This window comes from Rutilus rutilus, assembly GCF_951802725.1.
Source record: "Rutilus rutilus genome assembly, chromosome: 7".
NCBI classification, from domain to species: domain Eukaryota; kingdom Metazoa; phylum Chordata; class Actinopteri; order Cypriniformes; family Leuciscidae; genus Rutilus; species Rutilus rutilus.
The window spans coordinates 13953319-13972590 of NC_140221.1; the positions used below are offsets into that span (position 1 = coordinate 13953319).

Genomic DNA, 19272 nt, shown 5'->3' on the forward strand with positions numbered 1-19272 from the left:
CCGTTAATTTTGTGAATTGGTAAGTTCAGTGAAAACTAATTCCATGCTTCCTAATGATATCTCCCAAGGGAAGCATATACAGAGTGAAAAGCAACGGTCCTAGTACTGAGCCTTGTGGTACGCCATACTGAACTTGTGATCAATGAGACATCTCATCATTTACTGCTACAAACTGATGACGGTCAGATAAGTATGATTTAAACCATGCTAATGCAATTCCTCTAATGCTGACATAATTTTCGAGTCTATTTAAAAGAATGTTGTGGTCAATAGTATCAAATGCAGCACTAAGATCGAGTAACACTAATAGAGAGATACAACCACGATCGGATGATAAGAGCAAATCATTTGTAACTCTTATGAGAGCAGTCTCAGTACTATGGTACGGTCTGAATCCTGACTGAAAATCCTCGCAGATATCATTTCTTTCTAAAAAGGAACATAGTTGTGAGGATACCGCCTTTTCTAGTATCTTTGACAGAAAAGGTAGATTCGAGATCGGCCTGTAATTGACTAATTCTGTACGATCAAGTTGCGGTTTTTAACAAGCGGTTTAATCATAGCCAGCTTAAAAGTTTTTGGTACGTATCCTAATGACAAAGATGAATTAATGATATTGAATTAATTTTGAATATGTAACAAGACGCACATCAGACTGTTCCAGGGACAGCTCAGAAAAGTACTGCTTATATATACACTCTGGCAACAAAGATACAAAAGATTATGTATCAACAATTAATTATTGCATTGTAGTGCCTGACAATGTGCCCACTTCAATGTTACACACAATTTTGTTTGGAGCAGAAGATGTGCTAGTCATGTACAAAACAGTCAGTTCAGGAGCTTCAATTTCACGGATGATCTGTTTCCGTGCAGAGTAATGATACTGGATCTTTGAAGCAGGGATTTGATCCCATCCAAGCAACAGTGAGTTCAGGCACTGCCATTGAATGATGGGGTCTGTCAGGCTCTTTAAATTCATCACAAAGGTGTTCAGATCCAGGTTATGTGCAGGCCATTTCAGTTTTATCATTTCTATATCAATCTCACTTCTGAAAAAAGAAAATTATTAACTAACTTTGTGATAATGTTGTGTATGTAATGTAGCATTGCTTGAGCATGTGAGCACACTGCACTTTATCCAATTGATTATCACTGGATTTTTATATGCTTTTTATACGCCATTCTGTAAAATATTTATCAGTTTTTACAGCTATGAACTGTGCTTGATTTGTTTGTTTGTTTGTTTTTAAACTTTTGCTGTAATGGACTATCCAACAATTCACACTATTGTAAAATCATCCCACACAAAATATTTAAGATTTTTGACTTAAGACATAGTAACCATTTCAAAGCCCAAAGTAAAAAAGTATTTCTAGGGCAAAAATAAACCCCAATAGATTTGACTTTAAGCATCCATTCCATCCATTTGCACAAATGCCTGCAAAGGTTAGCCAACGGATGCGAGGAAGAAAAGGTAACTAGTCCTCAGGTGCAACTTTAACGATGACAGCTTGAAGAAAGAGATTCTGACGCAATTGCCCATGCATTTTTCACTGCCCGCGAGCCTGTCAGTATTTGCATACTTCGCAACAATTAGCCAGCTGTTCCAAGTTGGCGTTAGCCTATAAGATTTCAACAAAAGTGGAGAAGGGAGGAGTTTCCGCTGTGTAGCTACGCAATGTAGAGTTACCGCTCTTGAAAGGGAACTGTCTTCTGATGACACCATCTTGGCCTCGCCCCCTCCCCCCCCCCCCCCCCCCCCATATGTCAGCATGACAACATTTTAAAAATAAAACGTGCATATTTTACCGTTTCCTACTATCTATTTGTGCACAAAACGAATGATCATGCGCCAAGCACTCCTCGCTCTCGTTAAAACATTAAAACACAGCATGCCACAGGAAAAGTGCTCAAAAGCAGCGCATCCACTACAAATATTTGTATTTAAATGAAAAGCCTACAAAATATTGTAACCTCTGGATAATGATTTCATGACATTTCAGTGCTTAACTCCATTAATGAGAGTGGCATATTTAATTTTGTGCATATGCAGGCCCCAGAACATTTTCAGTGCAGACATTTTACAGAGGAAATTATGGTATTAAATAATTCAAATTGAAGAAGAAACCTTTTCTCCTCAATGGTTTGTTTTATTATTATTTAAAAATTTTTTTTATAGTTATTATTATTGGGTTTTTATTCTTTTCTTTTTTATAGGGTTTAAATAAATTGTCCATGCTGTCCAAGTACCATAGGTGGCGGTAAAAACCAACGGTTTGTTATACGTCTTACAAACTACTGAAGAAGAAGAACGTCAAATGAGTGCTGCGGGAAACACGAACACGGTAAATATATTTACTGTGTAAACGCTGCACGTTAAATCTTTATATATATTCAGCAGATATTCAGTCAGTTGATGCTTTTAGAGTCGGCCGTCGAATCGTCTCGAAGTTTTTGTTTTAGATACAATGTCTAGATGTTGATTTTATTGGTTGGTTTATTTCAGGTAGTTTAGATCATTTAAGATAATTTTCCAGTGCTTCTCAAACCTTCCCAATCACTGCACATTTTGTACAGTCCACTCACCTGCATTAGAGCAAAATGGACAGGTTTGAGAAGCACCAGAGAGGACATACTAAATATGAACACTTCTAGTAACTTAGTTGTTAACTCCTATAATTAATAACGTTAGTTGTTAACTCCTGTAATTATCTCCACATTACAGTTTTGCAAGAGAAATAAGATTCTAAAGACAAGTAATTACATAGTATACTAACGTTATATAATATAAATAAATACAGATCCCAATGAAAAGCTTTCAAAATTGAAAATCATTTACAGCCGTTATTATACAATGACAAATGAAACGTGTTTTAGTTTTCAGGTACATTATGGACTCCTCTCTGCTTTCTGTTGCTGAGCAGCTTTTGAAAGACCTTCAGAGAACTTACTCTGAGACGAATAAGGGTAAGTCTTAAGCTCAAGCTCACTGATATCAAGTCAGCTGGATGAAGCCATTGACTGATGAAACATATTAAGTTACAGGAACAATTCTTTACAAATGATAATATCAAAGTAAATTGTGTAACAAGTCGAGGGGATAATTTTCAGGTCATAATTACAATACAAATATGAGTTTTACAGTATTTGGATAGTAGCTTTAGTATTTGGTATGATAATCATGTGCTGAGCACGATTTGATATGGTTCCAAAGAGCAACTTGTGCTTCACTTTTGACCTAAAACATCTAGACCCTAAAAATTTCCTAATAATAAATAAGTATCAAGTGAACAGTGAAGTTAGTGAACTTTAACAATAACATTTTGATTCTTTAGTTTAGAAGACAAGAGAGTAGCAATAGCTGCAATTTCTAATACTGACACAGGGTAGCGCACTAATACCATGGTCTATCAGACAGCAGCATGTCTTTCAAGCACAACTGCTGCAGTTCACACAACTGCTTAAAACGTGGGGTTGTTTTAATGTGTGTCTTATGGCATATGGTATATGGTATTGAGGCTTCCTTTAATATAACATTCAAAATATAGGGACTTCGGGTCAAATATGTCCTAAAGCATCATGTTCCTCAGAACCTAATGACAATTTGAATCCTTGTATTAAATGTGTCAGAATGTCAATAAGCTCATAAGAGTTTTTGTGAAACCCTTATGTGTGTGCAGACAGCCTAATGCAGAACATCTGGATAAGAGTAATGACATTATTCTGCTGGAATTTTGATGTCAAGCAATGCCAGAGAGAAATATCTAGGGAGGATGATTAGAGGAGTAATGATCGCTGTAGTCTGTTTGAGATTGAGATGTAGTTTCAATTTCAATTTGTTTGGGTCTTTCTCCAGAGAACATTGGTGACCAAAATAAACAACCAAATTAGGATGTTTTGGATGACTGATAATTGGTTATTGTTACTATGTTTAACATGTACTTAACTATTAAGTAGTTAATTTTTCCAGATGTTGTTGTATTTCATTTACCCGTGCACTGGCTGTCCAAAGTTTAGAATAATTAAGATTTTTTAAATGTTTTTGAAAGAAGTCTCTTATACTCACCAAGGTTGAATTTTTTTGATAAAAAATACAGTTAACAGTAATATTGTGAAATATTATTAATGTATTTTAAAATGTAATTTGTGATGGCAAAACTGAATTCTCAGCAGCCAATTCAGTCTTCAGTGTCACATGATTCTTCAGAAATCAATGTAATTTGCTAGTTTTTGTTTTTTGTGGAAACTCATTTTTTCCCGGATTCTTTGATGAATAGAAAGTTCATTGCACAGCATTTATTTGAGATGGTATAACATATGAGTATACATATGAATCAATTTAATATGTCCTTGAATTTCTATTGTCCTAAACATTGGAATGATAGTTTATCATGAAGTAGCACTACTGTTTTCAACATTGATAATAATAAGAAATGTTTCTTAAGAACCAAGTCAGCATATTAGAATAATTTCTGAAAAATCATGTGAAAATTCAGTTTTGCCATAAAAGGATTTTTGAGAACATTTTAAAATAAATAAAATACAAAACAGTTGTTTTAAGTTCAATATAACAATATAACAATATCACAGTTTTTATTGTATTTTTGTTCAAATAAATGCAGCCTTGGTGAGCAGAAGAGACTATCTAGTCTAAGAGACTAATCTAAATTATTCCAAACTTTTGACTGCCAGTGTAAGTTGCTTTTGTGCTTTAAAATCACGCTTGGTGCATTTACATTTCTCAGGTTTATAAAACTTTAACCAGTATATCTCTTTTTTTCCCCTCTTTCGTATAGTACCAGATGACCTACTGATAGCGTAAGTAAAAAATGTTTATCCTCCTCTTCCTCTTAAGTTACATTTTACCATATTATAAGGTTTGGCCTTAAACTACAGACTGGTAAATATTTTGGATGCTCTTGACCCGTTGAATTGAGAAAGGTCAATTGTTGACCTTTGTGTTATTCCACACTGAACATTGTGCAGAAACCAGCTTGTACCTCTTAACTACCAAATGCACTCGGCACAGGCTTTTTCAAGCACACACGCATGTCTTTACATCACTCTCTTTACAGACGTCATTGTCTGAATAAATCATGACTTTAAAAGCGTCCTCAAACCCACAATGATAGTCATCAGGACACTACAGAGAGAAGCTAAACCACAGTAATTACTCTTCTGGGATGTAATGTGGGAATCACATTCCTCCATAAATGGTTGTTCACAGATCAGCACTTTTTGCTTTATTGGGTGATTGATTGTGGTTTTAGTGTCATCATCACGCCATATGTGCGCTTATGTATGCTTCTCTCTACGATTAGAATGTGGTAATAGTGGATACATTTCAGATGATGCAATTTCAGGACCAGATTGGCTCTATGTTTTATTTTTTTTATTTTTGTGAAGACAGGAAACAGCCCATGCTTTGGGTTAAAAGTTAGTGCTGAGGTTTGTTGCCTCAGCTTCCTGTGTTCTTGTCAGTCTTATCTCACCCAAGATGGTTTCCTGTAGAGACATGAATTCTCATGTTAACTCTTAGGGCGTTTTCACACCTGGCACGTTTGGAGCATTTGTTTCGGAACCTGATTCGTTGTCTCCCTTAGTTCGGTTAGGCATATACAGCGGGGGAAATAAGTATTGAACACGTCACCATTTTTCTCAGTAAATATATTTCCAAAGGTGCTATTGACATGAAATTTTCACCAGATGTTGATAATAACCCAAGGAATCAGTACATACAAAGAAACCAAAACAAATAAGCTCAGAAATTAAGTTATGTGTAATAATGTGAAATGACACAGGGAAAAAGTATTGAACACATGAAGAAAGGGAGGCGCAAAAAGGCATGGAAAGCCAAGACAGCTGCTGAAAACTTACAGTAATTAAAAAGCAATCCAGCCCCCTGTCAGTGGAAATTAATAACAGCTGGTTCAGTCCCAAATGATGGCCTACAAAAAGGTCTCATTGCCAAGGTGTCACACAAGACACATCTCATGATGGGTAAAAGCAAAGAGCTGTCTCAAGACCTTCGCAACCTAATTGTTCCAACACATAATGATGGCATTGGTTATAGGCGCCATTCTAAGCTTCTGAATGTTCCAGTGAGCACTTTTGGGGCCATAATACGGAAGTGGAAAGACAATCATTTCACCATAAATTTGCCTCGACCAGTGCTCCTCGCAAGATTTCTGACAGAGGAGTGAAAAGAATAATCAGAAGAGTTGTCCAAGAGCCAACACCAAGTTGTATGGCGTTTTTAGGGTAATGTGCAGTGCCATTTCTCCTCTAAACATGGTGTGTATTATGGCATCCAAACAGTTACATTTTGCTCTCATGTGATCACACTAAATTCTCCCAGTATTTCCCTGGCTTTTCCAAATGTTGTGCAGAAAACTTTAAATGAGCTTCAACATGCTTTTTTTTCAGTAATGGAGTCTTGCGTGGTGAGCGTGCATACAGGCCATGGCGGTGGAGTGCATTACTTACTGTTTTCTTTGAGACAACAGTACCTGCTATCTGCAGGTCTTTCTGAAGCTCTCCACAAGTGGTCCTTGGCTCTTGGAAAACTCTTCTGATTATTCTTTTCACTCCTCTGTCAGAAATCTTGCGAGGAGCATTGGTCGAGGCAAATTTATGGTGAAATGAATGATTGTCTTTCCACTTCCGTATTATGGCCCCAACAGTGCTCACTGGAACATTCAGAAGCTTAGAATGGTGCCTATAACCAATGCCATCATTATGTGTTGGAACAATTAGGTTGCGAAGGTCTTGAGACAGCTCTTCGCTTTTACCCATCATGAGATGTGTCTTGTGTGACACCTTGGCAATGAGACCTTTTTGTAGGCCATCATTTGGGACTGAACCAGCTGTAATTAATTTGCACGGACAGGGGGCTGGATTGCTTTTTAATTACTAATAGTTTTAAGCTGTTGTCTTGGCTTTCCTTTGCCTTTTTGCACCTCCCTTTCTTCATGTGTTCAATACTTTTTCCCTGTGTCATTTCACATTATTACACATAACTTAATTTCTGAGCTTATTTGTTTTGGTTTCTTTGTATGTACTGATTCCTTGGGTTGTTATCAACATCTGGTGAACATTTCATGTCAATAGCACCTTTGGAAATATATTTACTGAGAAAAATGGTGACATGTTCAATACTTATTTCCCCCGCTGTATGAACATGGCAATCTTGCTCTGATCCGCACCAAAAAAAATCGGTCCGAGATGCCCTGAATGAGTTGGTCTCGGCCTGCTTGAAAACACACTTTGGAGCGGTTTACTTGTGGTGAGATTGAGAAAGCAATCCAACCCAATGAACCAGGCTTTATCACAGTGTTTGATGACTTTTTACTTACGTTGCGTGAAAAGCAATGAATCGTGGGTTCACCAGGAGCAAACACAAATTGAAATGCTTTTTTGAAATTTAGTCGGACAAACATACAGTGGCCTAAAGGGATGTCCAGAGGGGATTGGTTTGGGGATTTGTTTTTTTATGACCCTACAAGTTTGATTAAACCATCAAAATATGAGTATTTTTTTATATTTTAAATATGAGGAAAGAACAAAACGCTAAACTAAGGTATTTCTGACAAGGTATTTATCTGACAACTTTTTATTTGGCCAAAAAAGGGGTAAACTGCAGCTACAGGTTTTTATTTAACTATGCAAAAAATACATAGAAAAAGAAAAAGCTCACAGGAAAAAGCATACATTGAGTGCAACATAATCGGGTATTTATATTTCTTTGGTTCTCTCATTTTTGCACGTTCATAATGTTTTTGTATGACAGCCTGGCCAAAAATTATGTCCACACGATTTTCATTTCATTATCACAAATAAAACAATTGAACTGAAGAAAATTGCCTTCAAGCACAACTATGCTAGCCTGACTACGTCAGACTTCTTACTTCCGCTCAATTTCATTTCGCTTCTGTACTCAGTCTGAGACAGCGTAATAGCTTTCCGTTTTCCTCCGGCCTGAAAACAGCCGGCCAATCAACGAACAGAGGGCGGGCTGAGAGCCGTGACGTAGACACTGATTGTACCGTGGATGCGTAGATTTACTTCACATAATCTGTAAAAGTTGTTCACAGCCATGTTCACTCCGGTATTTCGCTCGATGGTTTTGTTTTCGCATCATACTACATGTGTTTACAGTGGAAGTTAGATGCAGCTGAGCATGCGCATAACACACGCCATAACCAAACGTTATGTGATTGGCTTACGGGAACCAATGATTTTAAACTTCAGACAAGCGCCTCCCCGCGAGAAAGAAAACGCTTTTCAATTATGCCATGCCAGACTCTGTCTACGAAGCAAAGCGAAGTAGCAGAGTTTGGTATTACCAGGCTACAACTGTGCAATATGCTTACAAAATTTTATCTTTTTTTTTTTGTCATTAAAAAAAAAAGTCAATTTTCCTAGGCCGGACATCACTTTTGGCCACTACTGTATTTCAGAACAACTGGCCAAAACGATTAAAATACAGACGAAGGCTTGATTCATGCTCAAAATGACAAAGTAATATAATGACAGCTACAAACAATAGAGGGTTCCCACAGGAAGTGTCCCACCCTCAGCCAGACTGAGTGGTAAAAAAGCCTGCTGCATGACTGGATTTAATAGGGGAAACTGCGAAAACACGAGTAAAATTAACGATTATCAGTTCAAGCTAAAGGTTGGACTCGATATGGTGTTCCTTACAACTTTCCAAAGATTTGCTAAATTTGCTTGTGAACGCTTTATGTAAGTACAATATAGGTAGGTCTAAATCCGGGTGATCAGGTATATCAATGTCAGATATATCATTATATTGTCCAGCCCTAAACCGTATATATTTTTTTGTCAGTTTATTTAAAAACATCTAATTATGCAGAATATATGATGGTAAATATTTAATTGATGAGTTGTCAATACATTCACGCTAAAAAAAACAATGCTGCCGCTCAGTCTTTTTGCCTCACAGTGGGCGTAACCGCAGTCACTCCAGCCGACGGTGATGTCACGCGCATACCCTCTATAAGCCCACAAAGGTGTTGTTTACCCATCCGGATGGATTACTACGGTGGCCGAGAGAGCTCAATGCACTGCAACTGAAGAAAACGCATGCAAATAGAAAAACACCCGCACATTAAAAAAACATCTTCATCAGTTTCACAACAAATGTATGCTCCAAATACTCACAACACAACCAAATACAGAAACGCGCTGCAAAAGTTCACAACACAACCAAATACAGAACCACTGCAAACAGCACCACAACGGAAATCATGCCAAGGGACCCCAATAAGCGATGAACCCGGCTGGGACATGCTTACAGCTCAAAGTCTACTTTATTTTATTATTATTATTTTATTTTTTTGCAAAACATACTGAGATGACATCCAACTTTGTATACAATATACAAAATGTATTAATAATATGTTCAATGTCATCAGAATACTGAGAAAAATAAATAAATATAAAAGATAGAGAAAAAGAACATGAGGGAAAGATATTAATCTGTACATCAGTTACATTGTACAAATTTTGTCATATTATGTTTAAATAAGTTTCATAAGAAATGTTAGGTACTGCAGGGTCCAAATATGAGACGGCAAGTTTTAAAGTTGAGACACTCACACACAGATATATAACGCATTTTTTTTACACTTTTTTTCGTATAAAATGTATATTTATTTGCAACAGTTATGTTAACAGCAGTAATAAGATATTTCTGGTAATAACAGCTATTCAGCTGATGGACACCGTGCTGCGTTGTCAAGGGAACATCCCAGGTGAAAATGAGGAAATTACATTGTCTTTTGTTGCTCCCTTCATCAAGTGTGTCCCAAACGGCTACATAATGACAAACAAGAGCCCTGCTCACTCCAAAGTCCCCACTTCAAGGGCTCTGCCATCTGCCCATTGAATGGACTAGGACATAGGGATGCTCACAAGCAATAAGCATGGCACAGCTGGGTTCGTCACTTATTGGGGTCCCCTGGAAACATTTCCATTGTGGTCTGTGCTATTTGCAGCGCGTTTCTGTGTTTGGTTATGTTGTGAACTTTTGCAGCGTGTTTCTGTATTTGGTTGTGTTGTGAACTTTTGCAGCGTGTTTCTGTATTTGGTTGTGTTGTGAAAAATTAGGGGTGTAACGATATATCAATGTGTAAATCAATATATCACGGTACAAACAGATTTGCTGAACAATGCACATACTGCAATTCTGTAATATTTGTAAAACTGAAGTTCTAATGTATGTGCATGCGTGACAACATGAAGGTGAGTAAATAAAGACAGACTTTTAGTTTTAGGATGAACTAACCCTTTAAAGATTGATAATAGTAATTTTGACTCGCTTTGCAATTAGAACTCCTAAAAAGTGAAAGCTCAAACATCATTTAAATCTCCATATTGCATTTTTAGTTTTAGTAGTAGGAGTCAAGTTAATATCAGTTTTCACACGTCAATCTCTGCCTCTAACTCGAAATAGAGCTCAATCAACCATGGAGACACAAGGATCAACTCAAAATGGCTTTACTTCCAATCTTCAATAAACTTCTTACAAGTCTTAAATCTTGCAGTAGTTGATTTTTTTTTTTACGTCCATTCACCTCCAACAACAGTTATCCAACAGGTTTGATTGTAGTTAGTTTGACTGAAAATAGTTAGCTTGGCAGTTTAAATTCAAATTAGTCTCAAATTAGTTTCAGAGTAGGTTGATAACCTTTAAGGAAAACAGAATAATACCTAATCACAATCATATACTTAACATCTTTGTGCATTAAAACAAGTACTCACAATTTGAACACTTTAAATGCACTTAATAGTACACACATTAACACTCTATTACACTCTATAGAGTGCATACTAACACTCATTAGTATGCACTCTAATTCAACATTATTATACACAATATGAATCAGGAAACTTCTGTTACAATACAAATCGTCTCAACAGAAGCATATTTTCTGTGTTAGAGATCCAGCGAATGCCTGCAAGCGTGAGTGTACTGCATCAGACAAAATAAGAGTTTACAGGGGTTCAGTGACAGTAAACTAAAACTACTACAAATTAAATTAAACCACTACATATAATGTTGAATAGAATGTATAAGTGACAGAGTACAAGCAAGCTCTTCTTTATTTTGGCAAGTATCGCGATAGTTGTGTAACCCGTCCTTTGGATGAGACGTTAAACCGTGGTCCTGACCTGATGTGAAGCGCTTTGAGGAGCTTTTTACACCCCTAGAAGAAATTGCAACATTGTACCAATTTTAATCCCTGTTTTGGAACAAAACAAACAATCTACAGTATATTTGCTCTTGTTCTGTTTCTGTTTCAGATTGCGATTTGTGTTTGGCCCATGTGCTCTTCAGGCATTGGACCTGGTGGACCAACGGTCTGTCACATGTGTGTCATCTCCCAGCAGTCGAAAGGCTTTTCAGGTAGGAAGTTTGCTAAATACTACCCAAAAATGTCTGCAACAATATAAAATATCTCAAATTAAGTTTTTCCACACAGCTGCTGAAAATAAACTTATTTTAACCATGTTTGGCTGAAGTTGTGATAAAAATGTCGAAGAAGTTATGCATAAAAATTTTGGCAACTGAAAATATTTGGCTGAAATGTCAAAAATACAGAATTTTGGTTTTCGGCCAGAAAAGTTTAGGAGGGCCAAAATAATTTACTGAAACAGCGCTTTTCAGGTGACTCATTTTGAATGTCAGCATCTATTTCGTGCACACAACAGGTAAACATCAGCAGTGTGGACGCACTTCACCATGACCAAAAATGATGCTAGACAATTAAAATCTAAAACTGTTTTGTCTGAAATATCGAAAGATGGCTCGCCAGAATAACTTTAATTACTGGTTTATCACCTGTGAACACAACACCCTGCACAGAAGAGTTAAATTACCTAAGTTTTATTACAGAAACTTTATTTTTGGTTTTGGTTTGACTAAAGACATTTTTTTTTTGGTGTTTCAGCCAAAAATGTATTTTTGTGCCTTACTAGCTAAAATATCAGTCTTCCCTGATTTTAATTATCAAATTATTGCACAGAATATCATGGGTCAAGAATATTTCTACTCTGAATATTTGTAAGATGTTGATATAATACCAGTATGACACACATGATCATACAGCCTAAGGGGCATTTTCACATTCCACTGCTCTGCTTTTCCATTGTCTTGGACTGTTGTGCTCACATAGCAAGCAAAACGTCTCGGTTACGTATGGTAACCCTTGTTCCCTGAGTGAGGGAATGGAGACGTCACGTCTGTAGGAGTTACCAACAAATTGGGATCACGCTAGGGAGACCAATTGCCTTCGAGTGAAACTAAAATGAGCCAATGGACATTGGCATGCAGGATTTGCATTCCGCGCCCCGCCTGCCAGTGCGGGTATAAAGCGGAAGCGCGAGCATACACAAATCGCTTTACTCTGAGGAGCCGAACGGTGTCCGGTCCCCCGCGAACGTACCGCAACCATGGCGACGTGACTTCTCCGTTCCCTCACTCAGGGAACGAGGGTTACCATACGTAACCGAGACGTTCCCTTTCGTTCGGTCACTCCTACTTCGGTAGGAGTTGCCAACGAATTTGGATCCCTAACAAAACGCCATGGTGCTGGCCCCGTCCAGCACCCAGCTTAAGCTTCCCGCCGACAGTTTCTTGTTACTCTTTTTTTTTTTTTTTTTTTTTTTTTTAATGGCGGAAGCTTAGCTAGGAAGAGATCACACTGCTGTTCCGCAAGACCCGCTCAGTGGAAATTGGATAACGCTGGGAAGGCGTGCCCAACTGTAGAGGGAACGCTGCGGAGCCACAACCTGCCCGAAGGGAGGCACTAGGAAAACACATGTGCACTAGCCTGAGGGGTAGTGGACACATGGCAGTCTCTGAGCCAGCGCCCAGGAGGAGGCAACACTCCTAGTAGAGTGTGCCCTCAACCTAGGTGGGCAAGGCACGTCCTGGGACTCATAAGCCCGGACGATAGCATCCACTAACCAGTGGGCTAACCTCTGCTTGGAGACAGCCTTCCCCTTCTGCTGGCCTCCGTAACAGATGAAGAGCTGGTCTGAGGTCCTAAAGCTTTGTGTTCTGTCCACGTAGCAGCGCAGAGCGCGAATGGGACAGATAAAAAGCCAGGGCTGGGTCTGCCTCCTCCGGGGGCAGCGCTCGCAGGCTGACTACCTGATCTCTAAACAGAGTGGTAGGAACCTTGGGCACATATCCGGGCCGGGGTCTCAGGATAACGTGAGAGAAGTCTGGCGCGAACTCTAGGCACAATTCGTCGACCGAAAATGCCTGCAGGTCCTAGAGCCACTTCAACGCATAGAGGCACCTTGTAGAGGGGGCTCTAGCGAAAGTGATGGTGTCTACCACTGCCTGTGGTAGCCCACCTAGAACCTCCGCGTCCCGTCCAGGGACCAGACATGGAGTTTCCAGAGGTCTGGACGCGGGTGCCATAGGGTGCCCCGTCTCTGAGAAAGAAGGTCCTTCCTCAGAGGGATCGGCCATGGAGGGGCTGTCGCGAGGAGCATGAGTTCCGCAAACCAAGTCCGGTTGGGCCAATACGGCGCAACGAGCCAGACCTGCTTCTCGTCCTCCCTGACCTTGCACAGTGTCTGTGCAAGAAGGCTCACTGGGGGAAACGCATATTTGCGAAGGCCCTGGGGGCAGCTGTGTGCCAGTTCGTCTGTGCCGAGGGTTCCTTCGGACAGGGAATAGAACAACATAGAACAACAAGAGATCCTCTGCGTGGGCAGAGTTTGCTCTTGTCCCAGTTGACCTGAAGCCTCAAATGGCTGAGATGCCGAAGCACCATGTCCCATCCTACGAGTGAGTTATTATGAGCCAGTCGTCGAGATAGTTGAGAATGCGAACGCCACGTTTTCTCATGGGAACAATGGCCGCCTCCGTGACTTTCGTGAAGACACAGGGTGACAGGGCCAGGCCGAAGGGTAGGACCTTGTACTGATATGCTCGACCCTCAAACGCAAAATGTAGAAACGGTCTGTGTCGAGGAAGAATCGAGACATGAAAGTACGCGTCCTTCAGGTCGATCGCTGCAAATCAATCCCGGGGACGGATGCATTCGAAGACGCGTTTCTGCGTCAACATTTTGAACGGGTGCTTGTGCAGGGCCCGATTCAAAACTCGCAGGTCCAGGATTGGCCGTAACTCACCGCCTTTCTTGGGTACAATGAAGTATGGGCTGTAAAACCCTGACCTCATCTCGGCTGGAGGGACCGGCTCGATCGCGTCCTTCGCCAGCAGGACGTCGATCTCCTTCCTCAGGACAGGGGCATCGCAGCTCCGCACATGGGTGAAGCGGACGCCCCTGAACTTGGGAGGCTGGTGGGCAAATTAAATTGCATAGCCGAGCCGGATGGTATGGGTGAGCCACCGGGACGGCCTCGGAAGTGCTAGCCAGGCTTCAAAAGACCGTACCAGCGAGCCCACCCGGACCACCGGCGTACCCGCGGTGGGGCAGCGAGGTGGAAGGCAGGGACGCAACTCCGGAGGCATTGCAGCGGCCGAGAGTGGGGTCTGGGTGTGCGGAGCAACACCAACCTGCTTCCACCAGGGGGCAGACAGCAGGGAAGGCCCAGAGGCGTTCAGCTGCTCGCTGCCCAGTGGCGAAGGAAGGAGGGGAAACGAGGAGCGAGGCCCGGGGGTGTCGAGTCCAGGTTTCCGAACCTCCTTGCCCAGTGGGAGATGAGAGTGATGAGGCCGGGGCGGCGTCACTGCCATCTGAGCGCTGGGGCGAGGGGAATGAGAGCGACGAGGCAACGTGGTGGCGCACTGTCATTCTGGCCCTCTTGGACAGGGGAGATGGGGAGCGGTGAGGCAATAGAGCATTGTTCTTGACTGCCAGTCTCGACCGTGTGACCCAGGGGAAGTGGAAACTGCTCTTTTATTGACCGGGTGGCCAGCGGCGGAACAGAAACAAAACGGAACCAAGGATTCTCCACCCGGCCCTCCTCCGGGGGAAGGAGTGGGGCAGACACGCACTCCTAAAGAGCAGTCGTCACATCTTCTGGGTCGCCCGTCTCAGGGTGGCTTCCCTCTCTTCTTGCTGGGGTGCTTAGACGAACTCCGAGCGGGCTGGGCACCTCTTTTGCGGCCGACACCCTGCTGCCTAGGTGGAGGCTGCTGCTTAGGCTGGGCAGGGGCGGAGGCGACGGCAGGAGGGCGCCCTCGGCAACGAGCAGCCGGAGGAGCAGCCGCTGAAGGCTGGGCAGCAGCAGCCTGTCTCCGGGGCATGATGTGTTTAATCACCTCCGACTGCTTCTGGGTGGCGGAGAACTGTTGGGCGTAGCTCTCCACCGCGTTGCTGAAGAGGCCACCCTGGGAAATGGGGGAGTTCAGGAACCTACTCTTGTCCAACTCCCTCATATCGGCCAGGGTGGCCAAAGGTGTCGCTCCTGGACCACAAGTGTGGACATTGCCTGGCCCAGGGAACGTGCGATGACTTTCCGCATGCAGCTCTTGGAGCACCCCTGGATCGGTATCACCCTCCTGCATGTCACTGAGCGCTTTGGCCTGGTGAACCTGGAGAAGCGCCATGGCATGCAGGGCAGAAGCAGCTTCTCCACACGCACTGTAAGCCTTACTGGTTAGCCCGGAAGAGAACCTACATGCGCGGGAGGAGAGTGTGGGGTTACCCCGCCAGGTGGACGTGGTCTTAAGACACAATTGCATTGCAACCCACCGTTCCACTGGAGGGATGCCCTTGTTTACCTTCACTGCCCCGCCATCGAGAGTGGTGAGGAAGGAGGAGGGAGTCGACCTGTGTCTGGCCGCCAGAGGGGCCGTCCACGATCTCGTTGTGTCCTCATGCACTTCCGGAAAGAAAGAAACCAATCGTCGAGCTGCGAGGGTTCGGGACACGGTGGAGGGTTCCACACGAGCCCGACACTCGCGGCCACCTGGGCAAGCATAGCAGCCATATCCGGGTCAGGCTCGGACAACGTTGCCACACCCGAAGGGGGCAACGCAGCCGGGTCGTCATCCCCTGAAGATGACAGTTCTCCCTCCGATGCAGCGATCGACATCTGGTCTTCCGGCGGAGCCCCGAAGGAAACGACTGGGACCACACGAGATGGCCCAGCGGTCTCCTGCAGGGATTCCAATGGCAGCGATGCAGAGGAGCGAGGGGCCCGTGGGGGTCTTTCACCCAGCGGGTCATTCCTCACTTTAATCCTCAGACCACCAATGGGATTAGCCGAAGTAGCCTTTTTCTGGAGTGAACCAGAAGAAGAACTAGATTGGGGAATCTCAAAAGGGACTCCCCCTCGTTTGAGGGTTCTCAGTCTTGATCTCAGCATCGCGATGGTCATGTTCCCGCTGTCTCAGCGTGCGCTAGGCCCAAACATCAGCGATCATGACCATCAACCGGTGGCAGATATTGACCACATTCAGAAACACACGGGTGAAATGTCATCCTGAAAAGGACGCGATCTTCACTCGTGTTGCTCTTTCAGAAAACGCTCTCTTTATTGTGCTGAAGCACATAGGGATCAACGCGGCAACACAGCGGAGAAACTGCAAGCCCGCTGTGTGCACTCAACCGGATACCAGCTGTGACAACAGCTCTTTGAAAGAGGAGATAGCGTGAAGTAACAGCCATTACCCGGGAGACTCGTGAAGATCACTGAAGCGCCTGTAGCAACAATGACAATGACATCCGGTCAGCTGCTTTTCAAATTAGTGAATCCTGATCTCGCAAACACATCCTTCGGTGTCTGAGAAGACAAGAGGTCTGTTCACGTCCTGCACTGACTGTCAAAATTGCAACTTTGTGGCTCTCTAGAGAGACATTTGAGTCACCGAAGGCTTAAACAGACACAAGGCAGAAGACACTTAAACAGAAGGAACCCTGTTGTTTAAAAACCCCTCTCTACTAAAACCCACATGCCTTTGAATCACGTGACAAGCCTCAAAGACATTCCAGACATTCCACACACACGCACAAGAACACTCGTGGAGTTTGAAACAGAAATTTCCACATATGATCCAATAGCAATGCTTTTGATATGTATTTTCATGTGTGTATAATTTCCATGGCAGATTGAGATGTCTATGTTCTATCATAGAAATCAATTGACACCTAAAATGCTCAGAATTCTATATTTGAAATGCATATCTGTATTCCCATATTCTGTACACACCATATCTAGTATCATTCTAATCGTAGTGATCTCACGGAATTGCATATATGTATGAGATTACAATGAAATGTATTCTCATGGGTATTATCTTTCTGAAAGAGAAAATACGAATTCCATCTCTCACATGACATAGTCAAAGTAGGCGTTTCTTCACAAACAAAGGAACTTTTTCCCGCTTCAGATCAGAAGATACGATTGGCTGTTGTCCCAAAAAGAGGGGGGAAGCACGTTCCCTTTAAAGGTGCAGACCCTCGAAAACTCGCTCTCTTACCTTTCTCCCTCTTCTCCCCCCGCGCAGCGCTTCTCCAAGGAACATCTGAAAAGGCTCCGGCCTTCTCCCTCGGACAAACACATGTTCGAGTCGTAGCTGCCGTTCTTTGCAACTAAGTTATATATATTTGCCTCTTCCTTCACGGGAGATGAATCTTATTTTCCGGTAAACGTTACATTCAGTGAGCCTTTCAAGCTTCCCGCGACACCGGAAGACGCAGCACAAACAGGACACCGTCCGCGCTTCCTGCCTCTCAGCATCACCCGAACAGAGAACAAACTTGCAAGTATATTGATCTGACTAAAAGCTGATTCCAGGTGCCTCTTGAAATTAGGTTTCTGTCTGTAATAATTACCAGTCCCTTTCTCTCTCTCTCCTTATTTTCTCTCTTTCATTTCATTCACTCTGATCACGTTATTTCTTATGTTCTTGTTTGTTTAAATGTTTGTTTGTTTTATTGTTTGCATTTTTACGTACGTTTATAGTTGTAGCTCATGCAATCTCTAGTTTGACATTTATTAAAACCCATTCATACTTTGACTGTGTCTGTGTTTGAAAACCCACCTTTATGAAGTCAATGAAATGCAAAAGATCTAATTAAGCTACAAGCTCGATATTATAGACTACTTTGAGTAGTTTTAATTCATAGACTCAGAAAGTTTTATGTTCGTGGCCAGAAGATAAACTTTCTTGGTGTTTGTAAACACGGTAATACCCTTGCTGATCTGTGATAAGCTATCTTACATACATTTGCTGGACAAGTGACTGATTTGATAAACGAGACCAGGCCAGTTAAGAGGTAAATACCGATAATTGATGAAGTAAATGTATATACGATTTATGAATTATGACCATGAGTTATGATTATTAATATTTCCAAAATTCCCTATATCCTTGAGCTAATTCGCATTGACCTAGAGTCATATATTTACGTTACACGCCGTACACAGATACTATATATGTGTCCACAAGACTTCTGAATAATGCATTTTGTCGCCTAGAGTTTTATAGTATACACCAACACAGAGAGGTCTCGAAACAGCAGACTCGTTGAGCTTGTAGAATCACTATCCCAAACGCTCATTCACTCAGAGGACACAACCAGTCGGCTCCTAAGCAGAAAGCGATTTGTGTATGCTCGCGCTTCCGCTTTATACCCGCACTGGCAGGCGGGGCGCGGAATGCAAATCCTGCATGCCAATGTCCATTGGCTCGTTTTAGTTTCACTTGAAGGCAATTGGTCTCCCTAGCATGATCCCAGTTCGTTGGTAACTCCTACCGACGTGACGTAGGAGTGACCGGACGAAAGGGAACAAACCATTCTTAAAATGCAGCCTTTTAAGTTAAAAGAAGTTCAGCTTTTTAAAACTAGATTCTCTGTGTAAATGGCCCCTAAACTGTCAAGGATAACCATTACATTTTCTGAGATTTTAACCGCCTGGGGTCGGCGGTATCGCCGGCGATACCAGCTCGCGTTTTTCCTTATCAGTGCAATAGAGACTCTAAATACTCTGTTGACTTTGATCTTCCATACACGTTTCATACATCAATCGATCCTGTTATGTGTGTATTATTTTTGTGTATACTCACAATAAAAACGAAGTGTTGTGCTTTTTGCCAAATAAAGAAAAATAAACATGATGCGAGTTCTGCTTTCTCTCTGTCAGTGTAGTCCATTCTGAAACGCGTCCGAAAATGAACTGTAACTCAGCGAATTCTCAGTCAAACAGGCATACAGACACACAGGCATGAAGCTTGAATTCTCTTCTTTTAAATGGAGTAATTTTTATTTAAAAAAAAATATTCACAGTTTATGTAATATGTATGAAAAGAGA

The 19272-nt window shown here is 42.0% G+C and overlaps 1 protein-coding gene across 2 annotated transcripts in view; it reads left to right on the top strand.

The window, feature by feature from the left end:
• Window positions 1–2042: 2042 nt before the first annotated feature.
• zswim7 (zinc finger, SWIM-type containing 7) overlaps window positions 2043–19272 on the top strand; it is a 92936-nt gene continuing 75706 nt past the window's right edge. For both annotated transcript variants that reach the window (XR_014627866.1, XM_084412884.1), the window contains exons 1-4: window positions 2043–2348; window positions 2881–2970; window positions 4800–4821; window positions 11332–11434. Coding sequence is in view for 1 of the 2 variants with exons in the window: in XM_084412884.1 (XP_084269010.1) it covers window positions 2895–2970; window positions 4800–4821; window positions 11332–11434 (201 nt within the window). In the remaining variant the exon portion in view is untranslated. The remainder of the gene's footprint in view (window positions 2349–2880; window positions 2971–4799; window positions 4822–11331; window positions 11435–19272) is intronic.